Raw genomic sequence first — 17788 nt, 5'->3', positions numbered from 1 at the left:
GGGGGGAAGGTAAAGCAAGAGGAGAGAGAAGCAGAAGGAAGGACAGAGGGAAAAGTGTAATGTGCACATGGGCAAAACAACTGAACATCCTTAAAAGTAGAAGAGATGGGGAGTGCTTTTTGTAGTACTCTGTACTTTTGTAGATGTTCACGTCTATCGCAAGTTCAATCAAGCACATGCCGAATAGGTCACACATTTGAAATCATGTTAAACTATTTTCCCACAATGCTCAGCTCTCTGTCTCCCCTCCAGGATTGTCTCTTGGGGTCAGCACGCTGTGTGCTCTTCCAGTGTCCCCTCCACAGCTTCTCAGGCCAGGCTGTGCTCAAGATGCAGGCCAGACTGTGGAACAGCAGTTTTATAGAGGTAAGAGATGCCATCAGCACCACATCAACTCTGCACATTACACTCTGTCTCAGCTTCAGTCCAACTGTTATGGCTGCCACTGGCACTCACATTTCCTGCCTGGACGGCTAATGCAAGACAATGAATGATAACTGCAGCAATTGCATTGGCAGAATGATTAAAGAGAGACATTAGAAAGAGCTGAGCTGTGATATTATAGCAGTCAGCACACTCTGTGACTACAGCGGCCCTGAGCTTTGATTACTGAGTCACTGTCTCTCTCTCTCTCTCTCTCTCTTTCTCTCTCTCTTCTCTCTCTCTCTCTCTCTCTCTCTCTCTCTCTCTCTCTCTCTCTCTCAGGAGTTCCCAGCAGTCAGTGCTCTGGAGCTGCTGGTCAGAGCAAACATCACTGTGAAGTCCAGCATCAGACACCTGGTCCTCAAGGATGCTGCTGCACAGGTACTGGACACACCTTTATTCAGAAATAAGAAAAACTTCACCAATCAGTTTAAAAATCTTTCTTACTATACATATCATGATATCAAATACTGATATTGATATATTTATCTATATAACATAGTACATCATTCTCTTTCTCACTTATCAATGCCCATTAACCTGGAAACTCAAATGTTATTTTTTCACTCATGTAAGTTGGCTTCGTATTCCCTGTGCCTCACCTTTTACACAGGCATACTGTGCAAATTGTCTAATAAAATCACACTTTCCATGTGTCCTTGTTTGTGCTTGACAGAGCTAACAGAAACACAAACATTGTGACTTCAGTTGTGATCACACTAATGACTAATTATTTCACTACAAGCTAACCTCCAACAGCGATGAGAATCTCCAGTTTTTGTTTAGATTTCACTGCAGCCTTCTTTCAGCCTGGGTAACAGCAAGTCACCCATGCACTTTGACTGCATATAAGATTATGTTTATCCCCTGTCTCCTCAGGTTCCAGTGATGATCTATCCTGAGCCTGGTCTAGCTGACCAGTACTGGATCCCCTGGTGGATCATCCTCATAGCCGTCCTGGCAGGCATCCTACTGCTGACTCTACTGGTCTGCATACTGTGGAAGGTAACACACTCAGGCTATTTACCTCTTGTGGATTTCACACAGAGATATAAACCTGTTAGGATGTCTGTGTATTCTGTTTCAAAATGCTCAGTGCAACAACATTTTTTCTGAAAATCTTCAAGGTGGAATAGTAACACTATCTGCAAAATACTAGTGTGTAAAACTGCTGATTTAACCACTAAAAAGCAGTTCAATAGCCTGTACATAAGAGGTTTTAAAATATTTTACTTACTTCATCCCTCTCACTCCACTGGCCATCTCTCTCGTGTTTCCTCACTACTCTGTGATAGTCCAATTATTTCTCTCTGCTTTGTTCTGTTCTGTCCTGTAATCAGTTTATTCTTTCCAGCTCGCTCTCATTTGTCCCTTTCCTCTTTCGTACTTGTGTTTGTCCTCTGTCTCTCCCTTCCTCTCTCATCTTCCTCGCTCTTTTCTCCTTCCCTCCCTTTGTCTCTTCTCAATCCCATCTGGGGTCCCTCCATCCCTAAATTTTCCATTTCCCATTTATTATTATTTTTTTTTCCAATTTCACCATTCCTCACTTCTCCTGTGGCCATCTGTTGCCCCCAGTGTGGGTTCTTCAAGCGCAGCGAGCGGCGCCGACACTATGAGACGGAATACTATCGCGCCCATTTGGGGGTCCAGCCCTCGGAGGCGGAGAAGCAGGCGTCAGAGCTATAGGGTCACTCCAACCCACCCCCCCCCCTGTCCCAAAAAAACATTTTACTCTGGCCTGCTCTCCCCTCCCCCTCTCCCTCCAAGCGGTAAAAAGCCTCACCCGCAACTCACGACTCACCCCACTCTGGTGCATCTTGGGTGGTGTTCAGTACGGCATGATGCATTAACACATTTTGGAATGCATAATCACAAAAGACGGAGTAATACCCTGGAGGGTGTTAATTGCTGTGATGCTGCTAGCTGTGCTTTATGGGAATTATCACAAGGTGTTTGTGACCAATCAGACATTTGGCTGAAATGACCTGTTGTATAATAGAACTTTTGTTATTGTGCCATTTACTTACTATTTTTAGCTTGTGGATAGCAAAAATGTGGGGTTTAGGTGCAATAGTATTCCTTTTTTCAGCATTTTTTCCCACCTAACCTGCGTGCCTATTGAACACCATCCAGCGCTCTCCCATTCAGGACTTTGAGATGCCTGCTGTGCTGTGTGCTGTGGCTCTGCTGCTGAGTTCACTATTTATTTACACTTGTTCATTCTGGCATGAACCCTGACTATTCATTCATAGCATTCTCATTCAACTCACACCTCAAGCCCAGCTAATGTTTTCAGGTGCCAGAATGAACTTGTCAGTAGATGTTTTTGTTCATGTTAATGTGTGTGATTGTTTTTTTTTTTTCACAATGGCACTTTGACAGTGCAGTGTGTGGATCAAGTACACTTAAGACTGACGCTGAATTAAAATGTCGAGCATGCGGATGTGCTTTTTGGTGCCTGTACGCTTTTATTGAAAAGTCACCTTGACTGTGGCTTCTGTGGTATGAACATGGTCTCTTCTCATCTTTGTCTGAGAAACACGAGAAGGCATTGCTTTAGTAGAATAAATGGGGTTTATCCCTGGCTCTGTATGTATGATACTGGAGACAGTAGTCCATTAGTTACTGAAATAAGTAGGGCAAAGAATTACAGGGGATACACAATGGAATTGGGTAATTTGAAACACTAATTCTCCCTTCTCTATCTCTCTTTCTGTTTTCCTCCCTCTATCCCATTCTTTCTTTCTTTCTTTCTTTCTTTCTTTCTTTCTTTCTTTCTTTCTTTCTTTCATCCCTCCCTCCCTTCCTCCCTTCCTCCCTTCCTCCCTCCATCTGCACTTTTGCCTCTTTTCCTCTGACAGTGTGGCTTTTTCCGGCGGGCCCAGTACAAAGACAAAGTGCCTCAGTACCACGCGGTGAAGATTCCTCGTGAGGACCGGCCACAGTTCCAGACTGAGAAGTCCGGGGTCGTCCATAAAAAGGACTGGGCCACGCACTGGAGCGACGGGACCTCGTAACTCCCCTAAAGCACTGACTGACTGAATCGTTTCAAATCACCATGTGGCACTCACTCACTCTTTGCATTGGAACTAACTGACTGAAAAAGTGCACGTAGACTGACATCATAAAATGTCGTGCACGTTGTGATGCGTCAATACTTGCGTATTGGTGGTCTGTTACACTGACTGGATCTATATTCCCCCATACTGATGGCTGGCCTTGGATAGTCTATATTTATACTGTGCATCTATATTGGTGTTTTACAGTAAATACTGATGGCCCACAACAACTTCAATGCCAGTCGAGCTGCTCAATATGTTTTATAGCCTGCAGAAGGAGCGCTGATGCTCAAATGGACTTCACTGACTGCCATCAATATTGACTGACAGACCAAAGGAGAACAGAAACTCACATAACACACACACACACGCCTACACCTACACACACACACACACACACACACACTGGACTATTGATCCCCTTGACCAAGAAGCCACTGCCCATGACACGTACTGCTTTTTGCCTTAACTACTGTAAGACTGAATACTGAAATGGGCAATTAAGAAAATACAATTTTTGTATAAATAATGTTTTGGGATTTCCTTTTAGTTAGCACTGGTTAACATTGGGAAAATATCAGATGAAGTTAGAAGTTCTGGACTAGAACATTGAATGTGTTTTCTTCTGGGCTTGCTGATATGCTGACAAAGCCATGTGACAAGTTGACTTGATGGTGTTCTGTAACCCCATCCAAGGACATGGATTGCCCTCTGAAAGAGAAGCTGGATTTTCCTTTTCCATTTGTGTTTCACTTCACAAGGTGTCGGTCAGATGTACTGTACTAACAATCCATTGCCTGAGTGAACTTGAATAAGAACAGGAAAACCACAGTACAGCCTACGATAGCCATGAGCCTAGCGCTGTTGTCGGATGAAAACCAAATATCTCAGAAAACTAAACTTTTCAGCCATTAACTAAATTCGAGTGCCCAATTCGAGTGTGAGCATTTTAAATCTCTGATCTATACATCGGGTTTTGAATAGATTTCCTGGGCCATAGTTTCACCAAACTTGCTCAGTGGATAAAAAGATTATATAGGACTGTATTCTTTCAATTGAAAGACTATACTGCAATGTCTAATTTTAATTGAATTAGAAACATCAGAGGTATGAGGTTTTCAAGCGACAGCAACAGTAGTTTTTTTTAATGAGACATGTTATAAAAGATCTCCCACCAGGAGACATCATGACCTTTGTATAATTTTCAAACTGTTTAGATGGATTGTACTAACCTGCTTGACGCACTGCTCCTGGCAACATATTCATACCGGCCAGGGTGAGATTGTACATTATTTTCAGTACTTCAATTTGTAATTGCATACAAGTGCCTTAAGGTAAAAGTGGCAGAATTTGAGCTGCTGTAAAAGAAAACAAAAGGCTAATTGCAACTTAGACTATGCTGCCCCGAAGCATCTGCTGGATACCTACGGAATAATATGCATCCCTCCAATATTCAAACAATGTGACAAGAGGAGAGAAGATTCCTTGGACAGAGGTGGAATATATCAGAACCAGACTGACTTTCTTCAGATCTAGTTTGGTTCGATCGAAAGGCGACAAAGCATGAAGAGTCAGCTTGTTTATTTTTTAGGTATTGCTGGACAATCTTGTATTAGCTGCATGAAGCTCATATTGCTGTTCTGACTTTCCCCCCTTTTTTGTTGTCGTGATTCAATGTTTTATTTATTTTTGTTTGGCTGCACTGTTTTAACATTGTAAATAAAATAAAAGGAAACTAAATAAACCCATTAGATTAAATCTAGTCATGTCATTCTCAATAGAATTTCAACCAATTTTGCACATGCATTTGTCAGTAATTGACCAATAGCCTACATTACTTCATGTGAAACCTGCAGTTCACTTTGAGAACACAAGATGGAAGCAAAACTCTAAACCAAGTCTAATACTTTTGACTTGGTTTAAAGCTGAAATCCCACTACGACTTAGAATTTTTGTAAAATAATTGTCTGTGTAATCCACAAAATACTTCTTTAATGAGAATATGCAGAGATTGAAAATTAGCAGCTCATTTGAAGCACATACATTTTGAAAGTAGTCTACGGTATGCAAATACTGATAAATATTGTAATATTTTAGCATGTAGGCTACAGTCATAATTTCATTATGCCTTAAAAATGATACAATATAAAGATAAAACATTGCTTGTGTAGAATAGATTCATCATTTCATTTCCAATTTTCCTGGAAATGTTGCCCATAATGTTACTGTATGAAGTGTTTATGTCAAAATGAATATAGCCAAAGTAGGAATGAAGGATAGTAGTGTTACATTTCACAAAGCCTTTGCTTCTTGAATGTACTTCCTCTTGCAGAAGAAATAAAATTATCTTGATTTGTTTCTAGGGAACACTTTATGCCTGTACTCCCACGATCCATACTAAAGTGACATCATAACAAATGCTTCAAACAATAAAACATTAATATTATTCTTATTAGCATTATGTAGCATTACTATAGATATATAGATATTATTATTATTATTATCAAATACTGCTATTTACTATACTAAATCAAATACTGCCCTTAATTTAAGTTTATAAGTTACTGTTTTATTTGATCACTACGACAGTACTATATACTATATATTATCATCAAGTCAGAATATGTGAGTAACACCTTTCTCCAATCAAAACGCTTATGATCTTATTATAGCAACAAAAATGAATTCTCCTCAGATTCCTTTTGATGTCATCTTCGTTGTCATGGCAGTTAAAGACGGACAGTCAGATTGTGTGTGGGTGTGTGTGTGTGTGTGTTTGTGTGTGTGTGTGTGTGTGTGTGGATGGATGGTAGTTTAAGCGGATTGTCACCCATTAGGCACTTTGATAAGCCAAATCTGTGGATGTCTCATCCAATGTTCAGCAAGTGACTAATTAATACACACACACACACACGCACACGCACACACAAACCTACACACACACACACACACACACACACACTGAAACAAAGAGAACACATATTGCACTAACAATGCCAGTCTCACAAATCAACCATTTGAAATTCAGTATTGATCGACGGTGGCATTTAACAAATGAAAGGTTTCATTCCAAAATACTATATCACCAATTTGGGGAAAAGCTGCTTCCTGAGATCCCTTCATCAAAATCAAACCCAGATGATTGATGGTTCCATCTATTTTGTAAGCAACATTTTTTTTGATGACTCATAACTTTACTGTTAACCCATAACATGCTTTACTTTCATGCCAACAATCATTTGGTGAGATCAGGGGTCAAGCCATTTTTTTGGTTCATCACATTTTTGAATGAAATTATGATATCTGTAGATATATCTATCTACAATGATATCTACAACATGCAAACAAACAAATCAAAACAAACTGAGGAAGAGAAAACCTTAACCTCTACCTTAAAATATAATGTTATTCATTTGATCTTGCACAGTTCAGTCTACATTTGTGAACTCTCCTAAAGCTGGAAACGAAGCATCTGAGACATTAATCTGATGTCATTACAAGAGACAAAGCCTGGAGCTGATCCTCCGCTGATGAATGACACACTGACTTTAATGTGAACACTGTGATGTGAGTGATTTTCATATGGGTAAGATAGATTTTATGGTTTAGAAACAATAGCTCTACAACAAAATAAACAACAAGGTTAATAAGCTATAACGAACCATTAATTATTATATTATTAATGGCTATGTCAGTCTGTTATTGTTAATGAACTCTTTGTGTCCTCTGTCTCTTGATGCGTTCTTGCTTTTAGCTTTAAAAGAGACTTCATGTTCACAACAGAAAATTCTCTTTTAGGATGGACTACTCTTTTTGATACTGATGCATGATTAAGCGGACAATTAGTCTACTTTTTGTTTTAATGTATTGTCTGTCTATACATGGTGTGTGGCCTGTTGTACAACAGGGGCTGGTGGATATGAGTCCATTTACAAGGATTTATCTGTTTAATAACTGGGAGAGTTGTGCTGTACTACCCTAAGGGCCAAATAATAATGCACTCTTGCTCTCAGTCATCACTAATGCCCTGATCCTGCTAAATGGACCTGGTTAAGACTCATATTAAGGGCAGTTCTTCCTCCATCCTGTCCCCTGTTCCCCTTCTGAGCATCTTTCTCCAGCTCTCCTGAGGTTTTCCAAACAGTAAGCATGAGGTGTATATAAGACCCAGCTAGGATGCTACCATCATTGAAGTTAGCCAGGACACCGCAGAAACAGGATAAGACAAGTAAGAAAAGACAAGACAAGACAAGAGCGAGTCCCCGTCACCTGCCCTCCGAGAGCCTTTCAACTCAACAGGTGCAACCGGACAACCAACACCTTCTTCTTCTCACCCAGCCGCTGTCAACGTTCGTCCAAACACCATGGACACCGCAGCAGTGGTGACTCTCCTGGCTCTGGTTATGGCTGTGGCCGGCGTCAGCCAGGCTCTTCAGGACCAGCGGGGTCTGGACAACAACGACATCCTGCCAGGCAGCTCAGAGGAGAACATGGCTGAACGCCTGCTGGGGCTGGTGAGACAACAAATCACTCACAGACTTGAATTGCAAATTTTCTTTTATAATTGCCATACCCTTAGGTGTTTGATTCATTCCTAGCTGTGTCATGGAAATATCCGTTTTGAATTATAGCAAGTAAGGTGTGCTTGAAGGTGAAAAATTCTACCATAGTATTATTTTTTTCCTTCCAATTAGCCAAAACAAATTAAAAGCATCTGAAAATGAAAATACCATTCTGAAGCACATCTGGAGCGCACAGTTGTTTTGAATAAATATGCTGTAGTAATCTCAAAGTCTCAAGGCAGGATATAAATATGCATTGTCTGCTGTGCCACATTAGAGTAAATGAGATATTCTGTGCACACCCAGAAGACGTGCCAGCATCATCAGAGTCTGTCACTCCGTATGACGCAGTATTCAAACGGGCTTTGAGCCTTTATCAAGCGAGACAAGATAAACCACAAAAACCCATTTAGATTTCAGATAACTCCTCTTTTCACGCAACAGTTTGAAATACTCTGTAATACATTCCGGGGTCAGTGGATGCTCAGAGGTGGAGACGGACACATTTAGGGGTCTGATAAAGCGAGAGGATTCAGATCACGAGTGCAGCTGTGGGGCTCCCCCATCGAGGCTTGCAGGGACAGAGCGAAACCGCCTCCCTCTCCCACCCCACGGTCTGGGTTTTATCCTGCATAAAGATGAGGATGGATGGAAATTTGGGTGAGCGTTAGGTACATTTCTGTGCCCTGGTGCACTGAAATCCACATTTCAAGGTCCCTTGCCACAGCAGGACAGACTGGCTGGAGTTAGCACCCTGGGGCTTGTGTTGCAACCCTCTGAAAATGGAACGCAGTTAGTGCTTTTTGTGTTCCCAGATGTATTTATGGGGTTTTATTCAAACACAGAACACAAGCCTTTTGTGTCTTTGTGGATGTGTGCTCGCGTGTACGCGTACGTGTGTGTGTAAATATTTGTGTGTATGCTGGTGTGTTCCAGGAGAGTGAAAACATAGATAACAGCGTTGATGATCGTCTGCTGACCTCAGTACTGAGATCTCTACTGCTGGGATCTCAGAGAGACACCAGGAACTCCGTCCTCCATCAGCCACAGAGGTCAGTGACATCACACACACACGCACCCCACACACACACACACGCACAGGGAATGAGTAATCTGTTACTGAAAATTTGACTCTTTTATAACTCTATTTTAATGGGTCCTGGTTTCTGAAATTATCAGTCTCTCAGTGTGCTGCAAGAGTGTCTATTAGCAGAGCAAGCCTGGCAGACTAAATGAGACTCCACTTACCCATTTTGCAACCCTTTTCCATATCTGAATTTTTAAATGACACAAAGTACTACATTTTTAAGCATTTTGTCCTTGAGATGTCCATTAGTTAAAGTGGCTCATGAGTAAATTGCCCCCTGGTATGGCAAGGATTAGATCATCGTGCTGACCTCAAATTGTGGCCTCAACCTCAAAGGTTAAAAAAAAACAAAAAAACAGAAAACAGTGGGCTGCTGAGTTCTGTTACCTTTAACCTACTACCCAATAGAATAATAGTCATTTTTTTCTCTGCAGAAGATCAGTACAATTAAGGCTTGACACACAGGAGAACAAAATGAATTGGATTCTTAATAATCTGCAGCCTGTTTTCCATGTTATTCCTCATGATTGTCCATGTTTATTTCTGATCAGAAGCAGATACAGTTGAAGAATCAGATTTCTTGTTCCTGTTTAAACCCATAGAATCAAAATGTATAGAAAAGGCACTTCAAATGGTATCAATGCCTGCCGCCTTACTGTTTCTCCTCTCTGTCAGGTTTGGCCGTGGCTCCAGAGGACAGGTAGTGTCGGAGGACCGGATACAATCCCGTGACTGGGAGGCTGCCCCAGGCCAGATCTGGAGTATGGCCGTGCCACAGAGATTTGGCAAGAAATAGGCGGGCAGGCAGACTAGCGCCTCACTGTCCTCACACAAGTCCACAGCAGCAGGCAACTGTGGAAAGACCAGAATATGAATTAATAAATTAGAAAGTATATTAAAACTCTCTCCTCCACCATTCAAAAACTATCCCAACACATTAGGCCTTACTTGGCATCCAACTTGTCCAATTAAACATGACACATGAGTTTCATTACAGTAACAGCCTTTTTTTTCTGGTTTCAAAGACTGCCAAGCATGCTGATTGGTGCCTGCTGAGGTGTTATGAGCGGAAGTTGTATTTCCAGACTAGAATGTCATTAAGAACCATAAGTGTCTGCTGTAAATTGGTCGCTAACATTTTTGTTATTCTTCTCTTCTCTTCTCTGTTCAACTAATAAAAAGCTTCCAACTTGAAAGAGCCCGACTCGTGTGTTTGTGTGTGTGTGTACTGTATGTGTGTGTGTGTGTGTGTGTGTGTGTGTGTGTGTTTGTGTACAGAGTTGGATAGTTAAAAAGGATTGCAGTAATGTAATCACAAAAATAGTTAACTGTAATTCCATTATAATTCCATTATAAATACAGAGGCAGGAATCCTACTTCAATTACTTTTGAAAAATAATTCATTGCAACACCTAAGAAAGTTATGAGGGAAAATGGGCACTTTGATTGTAAAATTGTGGAATCTTGATGAGGTCAACAAACATTACGCTAACAAGAATAAAATTACAGTAAAAAAAAATTGAATAAATAGCTCATCTAAAGCTATATACCATGGATTTTAGAAGCATAGTATTTCAAACAACAACTGAACACAATCAGATTATATTGCATTACAAGTTTGAGTTTGAGTAATGCAGCAGATTATATTTCTGAATGCAATTAAGAAAAAATAATCTGTAATGTATAACATTACATTTTGAAAGTATTCTTCCCAAGCCTGTACGTTGGTCTATGTGGACATCATTAGTAAGGTTATTAATTAAACATACGATGATAAAGATACAAAAGTGTTTTCACACATCATATCTCTGTTACGTAAGGACGAGTCTATCAGCTGCTACACAGTTTCTTTGATCTAAACGAGATGAGCAGAACTCACATGATACTCATACAATTTAGATTTGAAGATTTCAGCAAAGGCTATCATGATGAAAGAGACTGAGAAATGCATTACCTTGAGAGCACCATGGCCTTATTTAGTATTCTAGACATTAATGCAATTATCAAAGTATCACTGGTGGCAGTGTTGTAGTCTTGATTGGTACTGGCTGTTTTGTTCTTGTTTTGTTTATTGTCTTGTTTGATCTCTTCTTGGCTTTGTCTGAGCTTTGACTTCTGCAGCACAGATCTATCAGCCAATTATTTCAAGAAGTAAGTCCTTATATTTGAGATTCAAAGAGATTGTCATAAGATTTACTGATGATACAGTAGGTGTACGCATCAAAACTAATGATTAGTCAGTGTCTCGTGCCTAGGAGTACTCTCTTTGGGAACCTTTGGATTTTGTTGCTATACACAACATTTCTTTTTGGTGTACAACAGCTATTGAAATGTGATTATTTGTAATAAACAATTGTAATTGAATGAAAGCCTCAGCTGATGGGCAGTGGTTATGGCAATGTGCTATAGTGGATGGATATGCATTAAACAGCATGAGAATATCAAAACAAATTGTATTGTTATCAAAACACTAATTGTTAACCGCTTCTACTCAGCTCCAGGATCCAGTGACTAATGTCTGGTCTTGTCCTAGACGCATACAGACGCATAATTAGCCTGTCGCTTTTCCACTAGATTAAATCTGACAGTCTTAACTGGCTCTCTCAGCGATCAGAAGGATGTAAACCACACACCTGCAGATATGTACAGGCATGCATACTGAGCATGCATGTACACACACGTGCACATGGGTTTAACTAGATTAGACAGATAGAATTCAGCTAGAACAGCATGTTAGACAAACTTACACACACACACACACACACACACACACACACATACACACACATAAATACACAAATGGATTTAGCAAGATAATTCTCTAATAATAAATCTCTAATAATATTCTAAGTATTAGAAACTTTAGATTTGTGGTGCCATCATAACTGCTTTGGCAAAGAAAGTCATCAGCCTCGTTTCTATTAGGAAAGAAAGGAAGATTAGGAAGATTAAAATTAGTCTGAAAATATTCCTGGAGAAATTGATATCCACCTCATTAAACTTCACTTGAGTGGCCAGCAGAAGCTTGCAAAAATTAAATTTTGGGTTGCAGGAAAAAACATCACTCAACAATTTTCTGTAATATTCCATTACAATAAGCATGCAATTAGTTCGCTTTTGTCTCCACACATTGCAACAGAGAGAGAAGACAGTGTGCCAGATTGGGTTTCATGGGATCTGGATGAAAATTATTTTATCCTGTTAATAACATTCTATCCAAGACAATCTATCCCTTAACTATGAAGTGATAGAAAGCTCTTTTCTACAGCCTAGCTGTGGCTGTTTGGTTTTTGTGTGTGGTGGATTTACGTGCCACCTGGGGAAGCAATGTGCAATAAGCCTCAGCACTAATTAAAAGACGCCAACATGCAATTACTCTACGCTTCCCCCGTTTCCGCAGCCAATTACTGGGAAGGAAAGCACGTCAATCCCTGTTAGAAAGAGTCTTTTATTGGCCTGACCTCCGATCCCTCCTTATGAGCCCAGAAGACAAAATGGAGAACAGCTAGTGCTGGATGGATGCTAGCGACAGTTATCCTCCTCTCTATTTTCAAATTAGTCACTGCTTATCTGTTTTTAAAAGGCTGGTTTTTATCTGAGGCTATTATTTACTGCATATATTTTATTGCCATTTCATGTTTTTCTTATCATTTGTCATTTCATTACAGCACATAACAAGTGCAATATAAGTAAACTTAAGTTTTATCCGTATATCATTATTGTCTCTCTTTCTTATGCCATTGAATAGTTCAATATTAAACACTGTACACTGTTTTTCTTTGAGCTTACTTTTCAAGTTTTAAAATACTGTGTGCATAATGTTGCATTATGTTGTTTATATTATGTTTATTTTATGATGATGTGCGACTATTTCTATATAGGCTACCAAGTAGGATTAAGATGGGCAGATGGCCCCCTGATGATGATGTGACATACAAATGTGTGTGTGTGTGTGTGTGTGTGTGTGTGTGTGTAAACCTGAGAGTGAGACGGAGAGAGATAGCATCATGAAGTTAGCTTGATAGATAGATAGCTGCCACTGCACTTAAAATAATTTAATTTATATTGCTTTCAATCGATAGATTCATCATAGATAATTTCCATTTGAATGTTATTGAAGGGACAGAGAGAGAGAGAGAGAGAGAGAGAGAGAGAGAGAGAGAGAGAGGGAGAGAGAGGTAGAGAGAGAGACAGAGAGATCAGGGGCCTCATTTTGTTGTTAGTGTACATGAGGCTGAGGCCTCTAATCAGCGCAGCTGGAGTTAAAGAAATGTTCAACTCATCTGAATTTCATGAGTCTGCAGGAGGTTTCACATCTCCGGCAAAAAAAGTTGTGTTGTGTGTGTGTCTTTTACCTGCTGAAATATGGTGTGTGTGTGTGTGTGTGGGCGCACATGTTTGTGTATGGATCAAAATATAAGGAGCGTTTATGTGTGCACGTATGTGTGCTGTGTTCATCTAATAAACATGCAGAACCATAGTCAGACTAAAATTTTTGTTGAGATCCAAAAACAGATTTTTGGCAGCTTTCACAATTTCACATTAGATTTGCATAATTTATGCCCACCTGAAACTGTAAAAATGATTTACTTGTCTTATAATTCTAACAACACCAGTTACGTTCAAATTCGATGTGGGGATTTGACAGGAAGGCCACCTGCTGTACAGCTACTAGGTATAGAGCTCTGATTGCATTATAGAAAGACAGAATTAACCAGCTTTACACAAATGAATAAATACAGGAATAAATAAATTGTATTTCACAAAAATCAGAAAACAGAAAAACATCAATTTTCATAAAAAGTAGCTTTTTAAATTGAAACAAGCATCCTGTACAGACCTACGGCGCGTGTGTTCAATTCCATTCAATGCACTGAAGCATCATGACACAGTTATCGGTTAAATAATTCCACTAACATCACTTATATTCCACAGGTAACAACGTTACCTAACGTTAAAGTTTATAGGGCAACGGAAGACGTAGATGTATGTAAATTAACTGCAGAGAGTGGGGCTCACTGTGTGTGGGAGCAAAGCTCGGCTAGCGTGACACGTTTATCGATTAAATGACCTATTCCACGTTTATCGGTTAAATTACCTATTCCACCACCGCCACATACCACAGGTAATAACGTTACCTACCGTTAAGGTTTGTGGATGTCTGTAAACTGACGGTGAAAAGTGTGGCGAGAGGCCATCTCTTAGTCAAAGACGCCCTCTAGAGGCCATCTCATGAAGCGACATCTCATTAAGCGTTACCTGACTGACTGATTGACTGACTGACTGACTGAATGCCTGACCTGAATTTGCCTCTGCTGTTTTGAATTTCAGCCCCACTTTGTGATTTAAGCTGACTATGGTCATAGTTAAGAATGACAAACCCCATTCTACCCAGCTACCTAACGCTTTGTCACGTGCTTGGACATAAAACCCTTAAATTATATCAGCTATAAAAATGCACTCACTGTGCTAATTTCTCTAATTGTGATGGTGGCTCCTTCAGTGACATCTAGAGGTACAAATAAGCAACTGCTGAACATTTTAGATGATTCTCTGCACGATTCTGTGACTTAACCATTTTTCTCTCTAACCTTATTGCAGAAACATGGAAAACAGGGATGATTAAACTTACAGTAAAGAGGCAATATGCGCAATTGCACTGCAGAAAATGAGTTGCGTAAACATGGCTTTGCTTGCCTGGAACCTTGTCTGTTTTCGTAATAGATGGATGCCAATAGAGACAGTGAGACAGAACACATACAACAACTAATTGGCATCTTTCTGATAATTTCCATTCCTCCATTATATATCTCTCATACAACACACATTCCATATACTAACTGCATCAACTATTAACGTATGATTTGCTGACCTTTCCTTGACCCCCCCTCCCCTTTTCACTTATGGTCATCATCTTGGAAGGCAGCCATCTTGAACAGCAGAGAGCGAGGTCTCAGCCGTTACTGGGCATGACCATGACACAGCACAATTTGTCACACACAACAAGCTTTAATGGCTATATGACAGGGTGAGCGGGTGCTCTTGAAAAAAAAGCAATGGCAATGTGACTTTCAAGGTTATACTGCAGAGCTGTGCTCTCTTGCATGACTAAAAAGCATGAAGAGCGGAGCTTGAGTGAGTTTTTGAGGTCATAAAACAAGGGATCTTTATCTTGGTTATATACAAAATAATGATTCTTGCAACACAATGATGTGTTACTTTTGAGCTTTTTTCATGTTCTATACGGTACATTGTCTGTCACTGTCCTTTATTAGTGAAATGTATTTTGAAACAAGTATGAAGAACAGAGACAAAAACGACAACCTTGTGTATGCGCAGGTGCATGTGTGTGTGTGTGTGTGAGAAGGAGAAAGCGAGAGAGAGCGTTTGTGAGTCTTAATACATGTGTGTGATGTGCTTGCATCTGCATGTGTGTTGAATGAAGCAACACTATTATCTCCTCAACAATGTTGTAAAAACCCCGAAAGAGCATCCAAGGCATGACTCCATTCCCTACTGTCTGAAGGGAGCATTGGAGAGGTTAGCCTAAGGGAAGATAACTCACACCTAACCACAACCTCACATTCTGTGGCAAACTGTCATCTATTGTAACAGCTAACTGGCTGGGTGAAGTGAGGGGGTTGGGATCCTTTGAGTGAAAGATGCATGCATTAGGTCAGTGGTTTGGCTGGAAGAGTGCCAAATTTAATATTTTGGTCTTTTATTGGGCATTTGTTGTTTTCCCTTAATGGGCTGGAGTGGTAAATACTACTGCTCAAGTTGTGTTTTCCTCCAAGAAGAGGAATAACTCAAAGGTTTTGGTTCAAAATAAGATCTCCATTACCTGAAAAAGTGTTACTTGCTCTTACTAAATGACAGCTGATATAAAAGTATAACTTATTGTTACATTCATTTCATTATTTAGGAAGCTGTCTTGGTCCCCTGCTTTTCTCACTATACATGCTTCCATTAGGTGATATTATCAGAGAACATAATGTCAATTTCCATAGCTATGCTGATGATACACAACTATACATTTCTGTAGAGCCAAATTATGCAGATGCCTTAAGCTCCCTCACTACTTGTCTATTGGCTATCAATGATTGGATGAACACAAATTTCTTAAAACTGAATGAAGATAAGACAGAAATACTTTTGGTCAGCCCCAAAGCCAAAAGAGAAGAACTCTCCACAAGACTTGGGAACCTGAATCCCTCGATTAAATCAGAAGTAACAAGCCTGGGTGTTATCTTAGACTCTGATCTAAGTTTTAATTCCCATATAAATCCCAGAACAGCATTCTTTCATCTTAGAAATATTGCCAAGGTGCGGCCCTTCCTAACCCAGAAAGATGCTGAAAAGCTAACTCACGCATTTGTTACAAGTAGACTGGACTACTGCAACGCCCTTTTTACCGGCCTCCCTAAAAAGTCTATTGAGAGGCTTCAGCTTATCCAGAACTCTGCAGCTAGACTTTTAACAAAAACAAGGAAGCGAGAGCATCACTCCGGTTTTAGCTGCATTGCACTGGCTCCCAGTGTCCTTTTAGAATTGATTTTAAAGTTCTTTTACTTGTATACAAAGCTCTTAATGGCTTAGGACCGGCCTACATTACAGAATCCCTGCTGTTCTACATTCCATCAAGAGCCCTCAGGTCTTCTACTGCTGGTTTGTTAGAAGTACAAAACCCCACTCAGAAGAAGATTGGGGATGCAGCCTTTTTTAACTCTGCTCCTAAACTGTGGAACACCCTGCCAAAGAATATTAGAGAGGCGGGCTCTGTAAGCATTTTCAAACGACTGCTAAAAACTTCTACTAAAAACTACTAAAATCTTTTCAGCTTAGCTTTTAAATAGCCTTCATTTTAACTGTTTCTGTTCAGGATCCCAACAGAGCTGACACGGGCAAGTACGAATTTTCTTGGTCTTGTCTGGGTAATGCTTACTTGCACGAGTGAACACTATATGTGGGGGGGACAGAGCTTTACCCTGTATGATTCTCATCCATCTGTGGATGGTGAGGTTTTTGACCAAGAGGAGAATCTATGATTCTCGTCTGCCTTAGGCAGTGAGATCTGACGTAAATATCAGATCAAGAGTAGAATCAGGAAGGACAGGGGAAAAGAAAATTAAAGAAAAACATATGGGTTCACTCACAATGTGCATCTAAAAGTGGGAGTATTTGTTGTGTTCTTTTATCTTTCTATTTTACTTGATTGATTCTTTTAATGCAATGCATCTTGCTTGTTCTTTTATATGAATTTTATCTTTTTATCTGTCTCTTATCTGCCTTTTATTGATGTAAAGCACTTTGAGCTGCATGTTGTGTGTGAAAGGTGCTATACAAATAAATTAGGCGATAAAACGCTCTATGGACTTCACCCATAATAAACAGAACCTTTACCAACCTCTGGCTGAATGCAGCTATAGGCTTTTTTCTTTGAAGCTTGCTCAACCACAGAGACAACAAATATGCTGGTGTTTAGAGATAGCACAAACTGTACAATTTTACCAGCATTTTTTTTCTCACATTTACTGTAAGCCTCAGAAGTTGTATAGGAGAAAACACCGCTGGCTGTTTTTAGCTGCTGTTGTAGCAGCAATATCACACACGCACACACACACACACACACACACGCACACACACACACACACGCA

General features: G+C 40.0%; 2 protein-coding genes across 2 annotated transcripts in view; both read left to right on the top strand.

Moving 5' to 3' along the window:
* Window positions 1-5223, top strand: part of itga7 (integrin, alpha 7) — a 31418-nt gene extending 26195 nt beyond the window's left edge. Inside the window, exons 23-26 of the mRNA XM_071922693.2 lie at window positions 253-366; window positions 706-804; window positions 1303-1428; window positions 3285-5223. Coding sequence (XP_071778794.2) covers window positions 253-366; window positions 706-804; window positions 1303-1428; window positions 3285-3440 — 495 coding nt within the window. The 3' untranslated portion in view covers window positions 3441-5223. The remainder of the gene's footprint in view (window positions 1-252; window positions 367-705; window positions 805-1302; window positions 1429-3284) is intronic.
* Window positions 5224-7846: 2623 nt separating this feature from the next.
* npffl (neuropeptide FF-amide peptide precursor like) lies at window positions 7847-10240 on the top strand. The gene is made up of 3 exons (XM_071922707.2): window positions 7847-7996; window positions 8981-9096; window positions 9807-10240. The coding sequence occupies exons 1-3, from the start codon at window positions 7847-7849 to the stop codon at window positions 9925-9927; spliced, it is 387 nt and encodes a 128-aa protein (XP_071778808.1). The 3' UTR covers window positions 9928-10240.
* Window positions 10241-17788: the final 7548 nt, after the last annotated feature.

This window comes from Centroberyx gerrardi, chromosome 5 (genome assembly GCF_048128805.1).
Source record: "Centroberyx gerrardi isolate f3 chromosome 5, fCenGer3.hap1.cur.20231027, whole genome shotgun sequence".
NCBI lineage: Eukaryota > Metazoa > Chordata > Actinopteri > Beryciformes > Berycidae > Centroberyx > Centroberyx gerrardi.
This window is presented reverse-complemented; position numbering and strand designations above follow the sequence as displayed.

What these genes read in the sequence shown, in the direction of transcription:
- npffl (XM_071922707.2), top strand. Translation starts at nt 7,847, where the DNA reads ATGGACACCGCAGCAGTGGTGACTCTCCTGGCTCTGGTTATGGCTGTG. An exon ending in CTGAACGCCTGCTGGGGCTG is followed by an intron (nt 7,997 to 8,980) that starts GTGAGACAACAA and finishes GGTGTGTTCCAG; the next exon opens with GAGAGTGAAAACATAGATAA. An exon ending in GTCCTCCATCAGCCACAGAG is followed by an intron (nt 9,097 to 9,806) that starts GTCAGTGACATC and finishes CCTCTCTGTCAG; the next exon opens with GTTTGGCCGTGGCTCCAGAG.